The sequence below is a fragment of the Camelus ferus genome, chromosome 14 (assembly GCF_009834535.1).
Source record: "Camelus ferus isolate YT-003-E chromosome 14, BCGSAC_Cfer_1.0, whole genome shotgun sequence".
NCBI classification, from domain to species: Eukaryota; Metazoa; Chordata; class Mammalia; order Artiodactyla; family Camelidae; genus Camelus; species Camelus ferus.
The window spans coordinates 33,494,407-33,509,126 of NC_045709.1; the positions used below are offsets into that span (position 1 = coordinate 33,494,407).

The 14,720-nt window shown below is 49.4% G+C and overlaps 2 protein-coding genes across 9 annotated transcripts in view; one reads left to right on the forward strand and one right to left on the reverse strand.

Moving 5' to 3' along the window:
- Window positions 1–4,402, forward strand: part of GGACT (gamma-glutamylamine cyclotransferase) — a 34,583-nt gene extending 30,181 nt beyond the window's left edge. For 6 of the 7 annotated variants that reach the window (XM_032496719.1, XM_032496721.1, XM_014568172.2 and 3 more), the window contains one exon: window positions 3,264–4,402. In XM_032496719.1, coding sequence (XP_032352610.1) covers window positions 3,277–3,708 — 432 coding nt within the window. In that variant the 5' untranslated portion in view covers window positions 3,264–3,276 and the 3' untranslated portion in view covers window positions 3,709–4,402. Of the gene's footprint in view, window positions 1–422; window positions 2,029–2,190; window positions 2,211–3,263 lie in introns of those variants that run through there. The other variant, XM_032496722.1, reaches the window with a different exon arrangement.
- A 1,016-nt stretch (window positions 4,403–5,418) lies between these two features.
- PCCA (propionyl-CoA carboxylase subunit alpha) overlaps window positions 5,419–14,720 on the reverse strand; it is a 330,985-nt gene continuing 321,683 nt past the window's right edge. For both annotated transcript variants that reach the window (XM_006195197.2, XM_032496718.1), the window contains 2 exons: window positions 8,656–8,733; window positions 5,419–5,763 (listed from right to left, as the gene is read on the reverse strand). In XM_006195197.2, the coding sequence (XP_006195259.1) occupies window positions 5,695–5,763; window positions 8,656–8,733 (147 nt within the window). In that variant the 3' untranslated portion in view covers window positions 5,419–5,694. The remainder of the gene's footprint in view (window positions 5,764–8,655; window positions 8,734–14,720) is intronic.

Genomic DNA, 14,720 nt, shown 5'->3' on the forward strand with positions numbered 1-14,720 from the left:
TACTGCAAAGCAACAGTAATCAAAACAGTGTGAGACTGACATAAGACAGCTGTGTAGAGCAATGAAACACAAGAGAGGGTCCAGAAAGAAATCCTTGGATATATGGTCAAATGATTTTTGACAAAGGTAGAAAGACCAAAGGGGAAAAGATAGTCTTTTCAACAAAAGGGACACTGGATATCTATATGCAAAAGAATGAAATTGGACCGTTACTTTTTACCATATACAAAGATTAACTCAAAATAGATAAAAGTCCTAAGCATTGGAGCAAAAACTATAAAACTCGTATTAGGAGAAGACATAAGGCCAAAGCTTCATGACACTGGGCTTGGCAAAGGTTTCTTGGATATGACACCAAAATCATAGGCAATAAAAGCAAAAATTAGGTGACATCAAAATGTAAAACTTCTGTGCATCAAAATCAACAGAGTAAAAAGGCAACCTATGAAATGGGAGAAAGTATGCAAATCATATGTCTAATAAGAGGTTAATATCTGGAAGATACAGAGAACTCCTGTAACTCAACAATGAAAAAGCAACCTGATTAAAAAACAGGCAAAGGACTTGAACAGACATTTCTCCAAAAAAGATATATAATGGCCAACATAAAAAGATGCTCAACATCACTAATCACTACAGAAATGCAAATTAAGACTTCACACTTTAGGATGGCACTATCCAAAAAAGAAAAAAGCAGAGACCCCCATCTACCCTCTGGCCAGCAGGGGACGGGTGGCTTATGTCCACAGAGGCTTGGCAAGAAGCTTGGTATTGGGAAGACCAGGCCTAGCTGAGCGTCGGGGTGAGGAGGCACCCAAAGATGAGGATGGAGGGCAAGTCCGCATACCTATGGCTCTGTTACCTGGAGGCCTCCATGCAAGGCCTGCCAACCGCAACCTCCACACAGTCTCCTGTATGGTGTCTCACTTTCCACCGTAAAAGGCCAGCCAAGGATTACTGAGACGTCTGAAGGAAACCTATTAAAGAAACATATACCAAAACAAATAGAAAAGAGAAATTTAGGAGAAACAGAAGCAATCCAGGGAAAGATGAAAACTTTAAAAAAAAAAAAAACCCCAAATTCATGATAATTAGTATCTTCCCAAAGATGAGTGATGGTATTCTGTGAAAGAACAGGATGCTCACAAAACAAAGGAACAAGATGATGGTAAGTATGATGGCAAAGTAAGTATGATGGCAAAAATATTTTTAAAAATAATAGAAGAATTGAAAGATAAAGCCAAATATAAAGAGAAAATTGGAAGATTAATCCAGGATATACAACATCCGAGTACTGGAGATCCAGAAAGAGAACAAGGAAGGACTAGGACGAATACTCCTCATGATCCAAGATAATGAGTTTTTAGGTGGAAATTCCTGGCACAGTGAGTGAAAAAAAACCCACATAAAGAGACCTCGTTACAGAACCTCAGAATCCAGGGGAGAGGAGAAGACCCTAGGAGCCTCCAGAGGGAAGAGCCTCAGTCTTGTATGAAGGTTGTGGGTCCCAATGGCCCTGGACTTCTCAGCATGAACCTGATTTTTTGAGTCAGAAGTCAAAAAACAAATGCTTTTAAAGTTCTGAAGGAAATTATTTCTAGAATTTTCTACCCAGCTACACTGTTCATTGAGACTGGGGAAGAATAGCTTCAGTAAAACGAGGAAGTCAACCAAGGAGGGGCTGGGCCCCAGGAGACGCTCAGGAAGCCTGGGGGACCACAGACCCCGGCTGGGGCCATGGCTGCAGGGAAGACTGGGTGTTTGGAGCTGCAAGGATTCTTACGGTGATGCTCTCAGAAAACAAAGCCGAAGGACTGTCATAGAAACTTGAGCAACGAGCAAAACAGAAAAAAGAAAAACGCTGAAGCAAATTTTAATTCCAAGAAAAACAAAAGAAAGGAAATTAATCATAGTACACTATGTGCCCTATCTGAGAACAGTGTTTACATAGTTCTAATGCTGAACTGAATATGGATTTGACCAAAACCAGGGATGTGAACCTACTGGAGGAACGTGGGGCTCTGCAGTGGCATGGCCACAGCTCACGGTTACCACAGCCTCACGGGGCGCAGGACTGGTGCTGTCTTGGCAGGCCTCCGGGGCAGGTGCCATCACCACTTTGCTTACAGTTGAGGAAGCTGGGGCCCAGAGACTTTAAGTGCTTTGCCTAAAGTCACACAGTTAACAAGGGGCAATTTCAGCCCGGGCAGGTTGGTTCTAACGTCTGTGCTGTAAAACTGCTCACCTGCTCTGGGGTGGGAAGGCAAGACGAATTAAACACCAGGAAGTAGCAGTGTAGGTGGCCAGTTTTAGAGGCTTAAATGTGTCTCTTCAGGGGCGAGGGAAGAGTAGGATTTTATTTTTCTTGTAAAGTTATTTAACTTTTACCTTATGGACATGTGTTACTTTAAAAGCCGAGTCAAAGCAGAAAGGGCACCAGTGATCAGGAGAGCAGGCCTCCAGTTTCGGCTGGTTTCACCCAGCTGTGTGGCCTGAGTCCCCACCAGCCGGAGACTCAGCCCAGAAGGACTGGATGGTTCCCATTTCTCTTTCAACTCTTCACATCCCGGCAGCAAACAAGAAAAGCACTGTGATTGGTTTAGAGAACCCGCACCGTGAGAAGGGCAAACCAGGGTGGTGTGGCCGCTCAGGGAGGCCTCTGTGCATGGGCAGGGGCTGAGCGGGCATTGGGGGTGGCTGGAGGGAGGTGAGGGTGAGAGGCTGCAGGCCCCAACAGGCCTGGAGGATTGGCCAGACCCCTACTCCCCATTGCCGGGGTGCAGGGTGGGACCAGCTGGAAGCACAAGGTGTCAGCCTGCCAGGGTTCTGGAGGATGGGAGGGTGAGAAATGGGGCATCCCAGTCTGACCTGGAGTTGTTATTGCTAGATCGATGGTTCTAGAAGATCACATTGGGGTGGGGCAAGGATTAGGGGCAGTGGGGTTCAGGGGTCCAGTCTCCCATCCAAACCCATTGCATCCTGCTGGCACCCATCTTTTATTGTTTAAAGTCCTTTCAAAACAATTGAAAACGAACTGCTCTTACAAAACAGCAGTTCTGCAGGACTTGATCCCAGGACAGGCCGTCTCATCTGACAAGTATGTTCTTCAAATGAGTCCCTCTTCTTGGAAAAATGTAAGTGATGGTTGGTGTTCCCGGTGATCCGGAGTAGTCGTGCTGGGTGGTGCCCAGGAGGACGCCCAGAGAGGTTGCCGCCGCCTCTGACCGCATCACAGCATGGCTCTGCTTCCTTCTCCTCTGCAGCTTCAGCAGCCGCATGGCCCACGTGTTCGTGTACGGGACCCTGAAGACAGGCCAGCCCAACCATAAGGTCCTGCTGGACGGCGCCCACGGCCGCGCCGCCCTCCGAGGCCGGGGCCGCACGGTGCAGCCGTACCCGCTGGTGATCGCGGGGGAGCACAACATCCCTCGGCTGCTGAACCTGCCGGGGCGGGGAAACCGCGTGGCCGGGGAGATCTACACGGTGGACGAGCAGATGCTGCACTTCCTGGACGAGTTCGAAGGCTGCCCAGACATGTACCAGCGCACCCTGGTGACGATCGCTGTGGAGGGGGCCGGCGGGACCCTGCAGTGCTTCGTGTACAGCACGGCCACCTACCCGCCCGAGTGGGTCCACCTCCCCTACCACGACGATTACGACTCGCAGGGGAAGCACGGGCTTCGCTATAACCCGCGAGAAAACAGATGAGAGGGCGGTGGGAGGCAGCAGCAGGACAGAGAGCCCAGTGGTTAGAGGGTGACCTCAGTGGTCAGCGCTCGCCAAATGCAAAGGCCTGATAACGCTCCTTGAAACGAAAAAATTGTAAAACCTAATCTGTTAGGGGAGAAAATCTTTTTCAGTGGCAGCTGATTTCCCAAATAATTTTCCCACACTGGTAACAAGATTGTTTCCTGAAATCTCTCCCTGTCACTGCTTTGTTGCTTGCTGCTTCAAGAGCGCCCTGGGCTTGAATGCACTGGATGAGGAAAACTTAGGATTTTAATTCCCCTAAATGACATTTCAAAAACTTGTATGTTATCATGCTTTTCTTATTGTGTGGTTTTTTTTGTTTGTTTTTTGGGTTTTTGTTGTTTGTTTTTTTGTTTTTTTTGCTTTGCTTTAATCTGAAGATAACATTTAAAACTGAACGTACAGACTTCATATTGCAGCTAGATTTTAGCAGCCCTGCTGTACTGATTCCGACCTGAGCACTGAGGGGAAAAATAATTTTAAAGCTGATTTTGGACATCTCAGTGTAATAAAAGAACCTCAAGAAAAACATGCAGTGTTTCAGAGTAGTTTTGAATGTGCATAACATCACGTTTCATAATTCTCAGATCAGGCTTACAGAGATTATCAAAGACAATCATTTAAAATTAAACTAGATGTTTTGGGAATCAAACATAAAAGAATTGGTGCTATTGTTGGACGTCTTTTTGAGTCTGCTTACTTGGTTGGAGGTTCTTTTCCTTCTAATCTAGCAAAATAACGAGCACCCACTTGCTGGCAGAGCAGCCGAACGGCCTGATTTCAGACGGAAGCTCACGTGAGACCACAGCAAGGTACCACCTCCCCCCCCCCCACCCCGGGGGAGCGGTGTTTGGGGGCGGGCCTTTCAGAGAAAAACCAACACATTAGTAATTTGTTCTTCAGGCCTGACAGAAAGCTTAGCTTCCAAATACAAACAGCACTTAAAATAATTTTAGCAAGGCACGAAGCACCAATTACTACCCACCTCCATCTGATCATCTGTCAGCGTGGATTCACATCAGCGCACGACCCTGCCTCTGCTTACTTACCAGCAAACTATTAACCGTATTCTAAAAATTTCAGAACCAAATGAAAATGCAGCTGCTGATCCCGAGTAACCTCTCTGTCAGGAGAGCTCACTTCCTCCTCAGCTTAATGGTTGGTAGACTGTGAGCGCTAACTGCATCTGGCACAAAACATGACCTGTTATCTTTAGCCCTTTTTTCTTAATTGGAAACTTGCTTCACAAAAACGCAGAAAAGGCGAGGATGGGTATCAGCTGATGCGCTATGGCAGCCCCATCCACTGCACCCGGGGCGCTCCCGGTGCCCAGGCCCTGGGATGGGGAAGTGGGGACACCCCAGGGTCCCGGGGAGCCAGCAGCTCCACACTCACCAGCAGAGCCACACAGGAGTGATTTCCAAAATCATCTGTGCCGTGTGGGCTTCAGGAGGTTATGAAGCAGCAGTTAGGTCCTCAAGCAGGACGAAGCAGGTAATCAGATTATAAAGTGGCAAATGCTAATTTAATGAAATGGAAGGCAAAGAACTGGGATTTATATAAGTTCTTTAAAAGGATCCCAATGAAATGGTAGCATTTAACGTCTACTGGCACAGCCCACAGCCTCTTATGTACATTGTCTTCATTCAAAAAAAGGGCAAACTAATATTTAGACAAATGCTCAGTTTTATTGATTTAATTTTGACACTAGGAAATCTCACAGCAGAAGTACAAATCATATGTACAAGTATTTATATCAATAAAAATTTCCATTGGTGATTTTTTGGCAGAAGGTTGGTTTTGACTATATGTGGAATAAATATGACCATGTAAAATCTGCTGCACAGGGGTGTTCCTGCAAAACGCTTGAATAAATTGAGTGTGAAAGAATAGTAATACAAATGGCTAATTAAATTGGGTGATGACTGAAAGGCTATAAATACTTCATTCCAGTTCCACGAGCAGATCGCCTTCTCCAACTGTGTCTCCAGCTTTACAATGCACCGATTTCACCTTGAATTAAAGAAAGAAAGAAAAAGGGGAGAGTAAGAATTATTAACTAGACCAGGAGGGAGCAATCTCGTCATCATCTGTTTCTGGAAATGAAGTGACACCCTGGCGGGCACTGGAGCACAGGCAGAGTGCTTGGCGTAGGGCGCCCATCAGAGGGGACCTCATGCACAGGGACATCCTTGTGGAGGGCTGTGACTCGTCACCTTCCCTCTCCTGATCCTTGTCAACCCACTGGTCTCAGGGACTTTCTGTAGTCAGTCGCAGAGGGTACCCTCGGGGGTCTGGGCAGCACCCTAGAAACTGGTAGTGTTTACACTGGATGAGCGTCCATGCTCTGCTCTCCATGCTTATGGTTCTCGGTTATAGAAACATCCTGAAGAGCCAAAGGGTGGGAGGCCGGGCCTAGCGCTAGCGCAAGTGGTAGCGTGTGCGTCCTGCATGCACTGGGTCCTGGGTTCAATCCCAGGAGCCCCATCAAAAATATTATGCCTCCTAGGAGGCTCAGTACAAATACGTCGAGAGCATAAGGGTGTGAGGGGGGGAGGCCAGGGTAGCGTGTGCGTCCTGCATGCACTGGGTCCTGGGTTCAATCCCAGGAGCCCCATCAAAAATATTAATGCCTCCTAGGAGGCTCAGTTACAAATACGTCCTGGAGAGCCATAAGGGTGGGAGGGCGAGAGTAGCACAAGTGGTAGCGTGTGCGTCCTGCATGCACAGGGTCCTGGGTTCAACCCCTAGTACCGCCACTAAAAATAAATCACCTCCCCAGCCAGACTAAAAAATAAAATATGAAATTACGAAAAAAATTGTTTTGAAAGCTAGTGGTGTACTTAGTGTTAAAAAAAAAAAACCAAAAACCCACACACAATGATACAAGTCAAAACAGGTACTAACAGGAGGAACTCCCTAGTCTGATCAGAAGCTTCCTTCTGAAGGAAAAATTCTCAGAAGCAGGGGTTGTACTCTGGCCTGATGTGGAGCAGGCAGCAGGCTCCCTCGATGTCGCTGCTGTGCCCTTCAATTACCACTGATTTCTCCCGGTTTTAGTCAACTTTGGCTTTCCCACATTTGTGTTCATATTTAAAATTAGAGATGGTCATTTGACTTGGAGGTTCTTGCTTCGATATGAAGATGAATGATGGGCTGGAACTGGCCTCCTGGGCAGGTGGCAAACAGGCAAAGGGCCAGAGATGTGGGCTGGGTGGCCTGGCCTGTGTCCCCACAGCTCTGAGCCCCAGCCCAGGGTCTTCCAGGACGATGAGAACCCCTGCGGGGACCTGACAGGTCCCGTCCGGCAGGGCCATCTACACCAAAGTGGCTGCTGCTTTTGACCTGGAGCCGCCGACGTTTTTATGGCACATATTTGTCATGCTGCTGCAGTAACCAGAATCTAAGACCTATTTCCACTGTGAACCTTTCCTCTGGGAGGAAAACTGGCCTTTCCAGAAACAAGAACCCACCAGCCCCAGGCTTGCCGGGGCTGGCTCCTTGGTGCCCTGTGGGGGCAGGAGGAACTCCAACTGACAGGGCAGGGCCAACGCGCAGATTCACCCAGAGCCCAGCAGCACCCTGACAGCAGCCCGGCCTCCCCGTGAGACCCAGGCCCTGAGGACATAAACCACGTGGATGGGCGGGCCCCTTGCTCCTTCAGGGAGCTAAGGCCAAATTCACTTTTCCATCAGTGCCTCAGTCCAGCATGCTGGCCCTGGGCGTGCCTCTGAGATATATTCCAGGTCCCCCAAACGAGGCCAGTTCTCTTCACAGAGGGAGATCTCATGACGCTAGTGCAGCATAAACATTAACTAATCCCAAGGAGCAAACACAAGTCTTCACAAGAGCAGATACAGCATCTCCTTGTTCAGTTCTTCAAAAGTAATCAGATACAGAAAGCAGGACCCCCCCAAGGCTGCGCATATGCCATTCTCCTCTCCCAAACTCGAGGGGACGGGGTGCAGCCGCCTGATGCCCCCTCCAGGCTGGCCACTCGGCTCAGGGCCCACCAGCCACGCACCGGGCCTCCGCCCTCGCGGCTGGGACTGGACTAGGCGTCCCCTCAGCCTGTTCTCTGAGCATCAGTTTCATTTCCTTTTGGAGAGACAGACAGAGGCTGTGTCTCTCTGTGAGCTGACAAGACCTTTCTGCCAGGACACCCACTGTCCCCGAGGATCCATCTTGCTTCCTGGGAGCGGCCACAGGGCAGGACCCGGCCCACCCCATCTGCCCCACCTCGCCTCGCTCCACTATGCGATACTTCCAAACCAGACTCTTTCAGAAAGAGATCATCCTGCTACAAATGGTGTCTTTTCAGTCACAGGAAAGAAAATGAAGTAACTGCTTAAAAGGACTTTTCTATTTTCTTCATTGAGAAAATACATTTAAGAGGCTTTACTTTTAACAAATTTCAGTACTAGTTTATCTTTTCCTTTTTTTCCCTGCCTGTATCATTAAGTCCCACATGTGTACGTGGGCCCTTCAGCTCCTCTCGATCTAAAATTGAGTTGTTCTCTTTGTGGAGAAATTATCTTGAAGAGTTACATTAATTTTTGCAATCTCTAAAACCATTTCCCGCTGTGTCACCTAAGTCTCGGATAACTAACTGCCTCAAAGACAGATGTAAACATTAAAAATTAAAGACCCCTTAATTTGAAAGACATTAAGGTGAAGAACAATTGTTCCCCAACTCCCTGGGCGTCACACAGACTCTCCTGGAAGGCCTGCTCTCCGTGGGGCAGGTCACATCCACGCGGAGTGAAGGGAGCCCCCAGGTCAGTGTCCCCGTCCACGGAGAGGCCCCCTCCGGCAGCCCCTTCAGGCCCAACCATCCAGGATTCAAAGGTGGAAGTTCTGCTTCTTGTCACAGCCATGTAAGCTGGTGGGAACTTGGGGACATACCTTCCCGGTTTTCCCAGCTGTCATACTGTTCTGCATTTTCATGGCTTCAATCACACAAATCTCCTGGCCTTCTGCTACCTGGAAAATGAATAAAAAGTGGACAGAAGTTTTAACAGCATTCGAATTTTGCAACAGTGTTCAAGAGTGAGGCCATTCAGAGTGTCTTTGTCAAATGCTCTGAGATTTTGCCTCAACAGCAGTAACCTCCTCTGATACTTCACATTCCAAGTTCACCTTCGGGGACAGCAGAGAAAGGCCCTTTCCTCTACCATCACGTCCTCGTGAGGAGAAGCCCCTGACCCTGGAGGGCTGGGCGTGCTGGTGGTGGGCCGCCCCTGGGAATCTCTCAGTCTGCCTTTGCCACAAACAGAAGTGTGACAGGAATGGAATGTGTCCCACTTATGTGAAATGTCCAGAAACGGCAAATCTCTGCAGACAGAGAGCTGTGTGGTTTGCAGGGGCGGAGGGGGAAGAAGGCGGTGACTGCTGACTGGTGCCGGGATTCTCTGGGGGTGATGAAATGTTCTGAGATGGATGGTGGTGATGCTTGTATAACTCTGTGAACAGACAAAAACCACTGAAGTGCACACTTTAAAGGGGTGAACTGTACTGTACGTGAGCTTTCTACCTCAGGAAAGCTGTTATCAAAAAGTGGAGTTTCTGTCTATAGCCCAGGGGAGCCGGGAGCAACAACCAAGCATCCAGGCCATGGGGACCACTGTCCCAGCCTTTGTGCAACATGCCAAGTCCTGACAACCAGGCGGCTCCCGGAAGGCGCCTTCCGACGCACGGCATGATTTCCAGAGCCCCGCCCACTCCTTGCAAGGAGACAGGTAGCTCCCAGGAGCACTGGCTCAAGCTTCCTGTTCTGATGTTTGCCCTTCAAGATAAGGAGAGTCCAGGTGGCAGTCCTGGGGTTCAAGCCGGGACTTCCACCAGGAGTCAGCTGTGACTGAAGGTTCTATTTGTTCTCCTTTCTCTGCCCTTGACAGGAAGGCACCAAGGCGCTGGGCTGGAGTTTTCTCCTATCTTTGTGAAAAAGGGCCTCCCTGTCTTTGAAATGGGAGAGCTGAACTTCCTGGGGCACCCGCCTCTCTGGGGTGCTGGTGGGCATCCTGGAGTGGGGCTCCTGGACACTCTGCTCATCCAATATCGCAGAAGTGCCTGGAGAATGTTCTTTCCTAAAATCCCAGATGATTCCAAGCCCCCCTCCCGGCTCCCCATGTGGCACAAGCTGTCTCGCTGGCAGTAGGGACCGCCTGAGCCCCGCGTGTTCCTCTCCTCCGCTGATCAGGTGGTGGGCTGCTTTTTCCTGGCACAGAAATATAGGAAGAGAGGGGATGCCAAAGCTTCGGTGCTGGCACGGAGGCGACACTGAGCTGGAGAGCTGGGCTGAAAGCGCCGTGCTTGCGACCCTCTGTGACTCATGGTCCCCTGGCGCCTGCGTTGCAGAGAGTGAAGGCTCAACGTGCGAGGAGGGCCCTTCTTCACAAGGCAGAGGGACAGCAGTGAGGGCAGCTCCAGGGAAACGCAGGGCCCCGTCACGGTGTCACAACAGCCGGCCCCCAAGCCATCATTTCAGAGTCTTTTCTCTCCTTTCAGAGGCAGGTAGGGCCAGGCGAGCAAGGCAGAGGACAAGTCCCCGAAGCAGCAGCCGCCATTCAGCTTCACACGCAAAACCCCGCAGACCCAGATCATGGCTCTGACGGAGGCTGAGGGTCCAGAGCTGGCCTCACCCAACAGCATCCCAACCCAAGCACCGAGCATTCCGGCGTCAGGGCCTGTGGCTTTCTGGGAAACAGATCTGAAGTTCAGCAATGGAAATTTCCTCCAAAAATGAGTGACCAGCTCTCCCCCTCTGGGCTCTGGTAGCTTCTTCCTTCACAGATGGACCAGTGCCCACTGTGGGGAGCCATGTGTGCTCGCCTTGCATCCTCGCCCAGCCGGGCTTCCTCTGCGGGCATTTGCGAGCCCGGGGCTCACTCAGAGTCCATCTCCCCATCCCCGGCACCGTGGGCTTCCCTCGGGTGGGCATGGGCTCGCCCTCCGCATCCCAGTGCTTGGCAGTGCTGGCCACACAGAGCACCTGCCACTCACTGCTCTTTATGGGATCTTCAAGTACGTGATTCACAGCTAATACAACTATGAAAAATGAATGAACCTGGGAAATTTCCACTGGTCACACCAAGGGGGCGGACACCAAACTGACAACGATGCCCGTAAGAAACTTGCAGAAGGACAGCCGCCCTGGGCCACAGCCCTCCTCCAGACCCGAGCCAGCCACAGCCACAGTGGCGGTTAGGTCCAGGCCAGTGGGTAGCCCGTGGGCAGTGGGAGATGGACAGCAAGTTCACGGGCCTCCACTGCCCACTGACCGCCTTCGTGGTGGCTCTGAGTGCTTGTATCAAGGGAGATCTGCGGAGAGGGACACACAGGTGGCTGCAGGTGGTAGGTCTCCCAGTATCATTCAGAAAAACAAAACCTCTGATTTAGCCAGTGAGAATCAAGAGAGGTGGGAAAGTCCCCAAGTTAGCACACTCCCTTCTCTCTGACTGTCACTCTGATGATCTGATTAAAGGGGCTTCAAAGACAGCGCCTCTGGATTTGAAATGACCTGCCGCCTGCCCCGCAGTGCTGCCCTGAGTCTTGGAGCCACCCTCGCGGCTCCATCTTCCTCTTCATTCCTCTTTCTCTCCCTAGTTCCCTACCCTGTCTCTGCTGCTCTCCACTCATACTATTTTGTGGAAATGTGCGTAATGCATTTCTCTCTGTTCACTTACAGCAATCTGTTTTGTAGTTTGTTTTCGCTCATTTGTCCCTAGAAGAAAGAACTCTTGGCGGCTGTTCCTTGATACTCCACCAAATAGTGAGATCCACTCTGTTCAGCAGAATCATGCTATACACACACGCACGCACGCACGCACTCAAACACGGATACACACATGAACCGGACCTAAATTCAAGCTATTTCATCCCTCAAAAATGTAAGTCAGGGACGCAAATGTGGTACAAACCATACATCAAAGAGTGCAGACGGGGCTGTAACTCGGGGCTGCTCCACGGACCCGCTGGGCCCCCACGGGTTCCGGTTCCAACAACCTAGACAGTATCACACAGGCCTCTCGCTTCAACAATCTGGAAGCCTCCCAGTCTGGAGGTGCCTGCCCACTCCTGCCCCCGAGCTCGGGAAGGTCATGGAAGCACCTCCCAGATTTCCCCATGTGCTCGGAAGGCCAGGGCATTAACTGGGTGAGCAGAGAGGGCGCCTCAACGAGCAAAATTTCCACCAGACAGCTCACGGGCAGGGCACTGCTACTGAGGGACGTGTGTGCGCACACTTCCCTAACACGCTTGTGAATCATCCGATAAAGACTTAATGATTGTGACAGGATGTCTCCAATGTTGGGCTTACAAAATGGTCACAAGCCTCGCAAGTCTTTTCGATAAACCTAGTCAGCCTGATGTCCTTCTCTGCTCCCTGTCTAATTGGTGTGAAGTTTGGAGGTCTGATTCCTGTATCTTTCATCCGGCTTATTGCGTCCTCTCCTTTGACACGGGGTCAAGGTTCACATTCGCATCCGATTATCGGAGCGGACTCATTAAGCGGGAGCCTGCCCTGCCCCAAAATGAGTGAGCTGGGCAGAAACCTCAGCCCATTTACTCAGCAGATTTTAGCGTGTTTGGGAGGCCGGAATGTCACCCGGCACTGCTCTGTGCTGAAGTTTCAGACATCTCCAGCTGATGATTAATTGTGAGTGATGGGAAATAAAATCCAGTAAAGCCAGCTGCTTGCCATGGTCGGCAAAATGACTCTAATGGACATAGGCTGCCAATTTTCCAGTTTTACTGGCAAGTCTTCCAAGTGTAATTAAGGGAAGTTATAAATGATATGGAAATCTATCAAGTTCCATTTATTTTCAGACGACTCTTTCCCCAGAGACTTTTATCTTTGAGCTTATAGACTGCTTTGTTGTGCTAATGATTTAAACCACTTATTATTTCTGATTAAAGCCCCCAATATCCTTCTACCAAGTTCTCTTTACTCCTTTCCCAAAGATTAAAAGACACAGAACCTTCTCCTGCACGTGGCCCTCCGGGAAAACACACTAAGACTGGGACATGTTTGGCAACTGGTATCGTTCAAGCTGCAAATGCACGAAGAAAGCCCAAGAAGGTGCGGGAAGAGAAAAAGAAGAGAAAAGGGGAGAAAGAGCTCCACCAAACATAAAAGGCAGCCCCCCAAAGTACAGACTTGAAAGCTGTGCTCAATGCCAGATATTCATCAGAAGGTGGTGTAGCTCACTAATGTTATTTGATTTGGAATAAAAGCATGAAAATGATGGCAAAGGCCTAAAATTGGAGATGTAAAGGATGACTGCACCGTATTCCATTTCTCAATTTCATCCTTCAGAGCCACAAAATGGGGGTGATACAGTGACGGGATGAGATTTACAGTAACAGCTGTGGTCTTCCCACACAAGGGAGGCCCTTCTAATGGGCTAAGGTCTGTTTTGAACAGACGGGGAGTAACAAAACAAGGTTCCCTATTAAGAGTGTGCAGTCATATTTCTGATAAAGAAAATGATTCTGGGAGTTGGATTTCCTTTAAGAAGGCCCCTACCCCGTTTTGTCATCCACAACCAGGGCTGTTTTAAAGGTGTTATCCTTTAAATATAGGAAAGAGGACATAAATGGCGTGGAAGGTTTTCCCCCGGTAAGCCTACTTGCTAGCAACTGTAAAGAATGCACAGGAAACTGTGCCAGTGGCATATGGCTTTCTACTGTGCTAAACATTCATACAAAAGACAGGTTCATCAGTCATTGGAGTATCTGGATAAAAAATTAGCTCCTGATGGATGGTATTTTGAGCTTACCTGCTGCTAGTACATTACCAGAGAAATACAGGTTTTGAAACCCACATGACATTAGAAACTGCAGACCATGAAATACGACACGTGCAGGAGCACATAATGTACGCCAGATTATACAAAATAATAAATAAGCTATTTAAACCCTCTGCCTAAGATTGGGCCCGCTGCAAGGAACCCTGGGTCACTTCTACGCAGGCCAATTAATGCACAGCATCTGCTGTATAGAAGCGGGGCATGGAGCACTTCCGAATGATTTCAGCAATTAAAAGAAAACTGTTTCCTGCCTGCTCAGACAGCAACTGTTTCAATGCAAGAGTGAGCACCAAATCACTGTGTGCAGCTGAAAAATTAAGTCCCCCTTTTGGAGAAGAGGGGTGGGTGGGAGGAAGAATTTTTAGGAAAAAGGAGCCTTCTTTTGTTGTCCTACACTCTGTTTTTCTGCCAAATTAGACAGAAGGCTCGGAGGGCTCCCCGGCCCGCCGCAGGCTCCCCTTCTGCTGCACTGGGCCACCCAAAAGCGGGGATCATATCAACCCTGCTGCCGAGGCCACAAAAGTTAAAATCCTTCCATTACATTTTTAAAGGCTGCACTACTCAGAACACAGTGCATTTTCAGGCCCTCAGATGTGAAGAAAGACGCAGTTAACAGCCACCAGAAAAAGGCGTCTCAGATTTGGTTAAAAGGCACTGCTAGGATCTGATTATAGTAACTTCCTCTTTCTGAGCTGGAAAGATAGGCTGGTTAATATGCCTGGATATTTCCTGAAGAAGAAATGTGCGTTCACATCCCAAGATCTTCCTGTAAAGAGGGCAGGAGAAGAGATCCTGGAGACAGGGCAGTATTTAAGCAATGACGGAAGGAACCGTCATCGAATTACAAAGAAAGAGGAGTCAGGCGACAGAAATGCTGCCAAGCCCCTATCTTCAGTCTAAGGCCTCCTTTAATGGGCTGGATCTCCCGGGAGGGCGCCCGGGGACAGGCCGCAGAGGCAACCCTGCAACCAGGTGCCGCCCTGCTCCCCTCCCACCCGAGGGCCCCCCAGGGATTGCACCCTGGGCTTTGAAGCAGGGGGCTCTGGGAGCTGAGAGACAGGAAAGAATACAGTGAAGTGGCCAATATAAAACAAGTCCAGTTTTTCCTAAAATTCCTTGAAATAAAGAACATTATTACCCCCTATTGCCCTCTAAATTAGC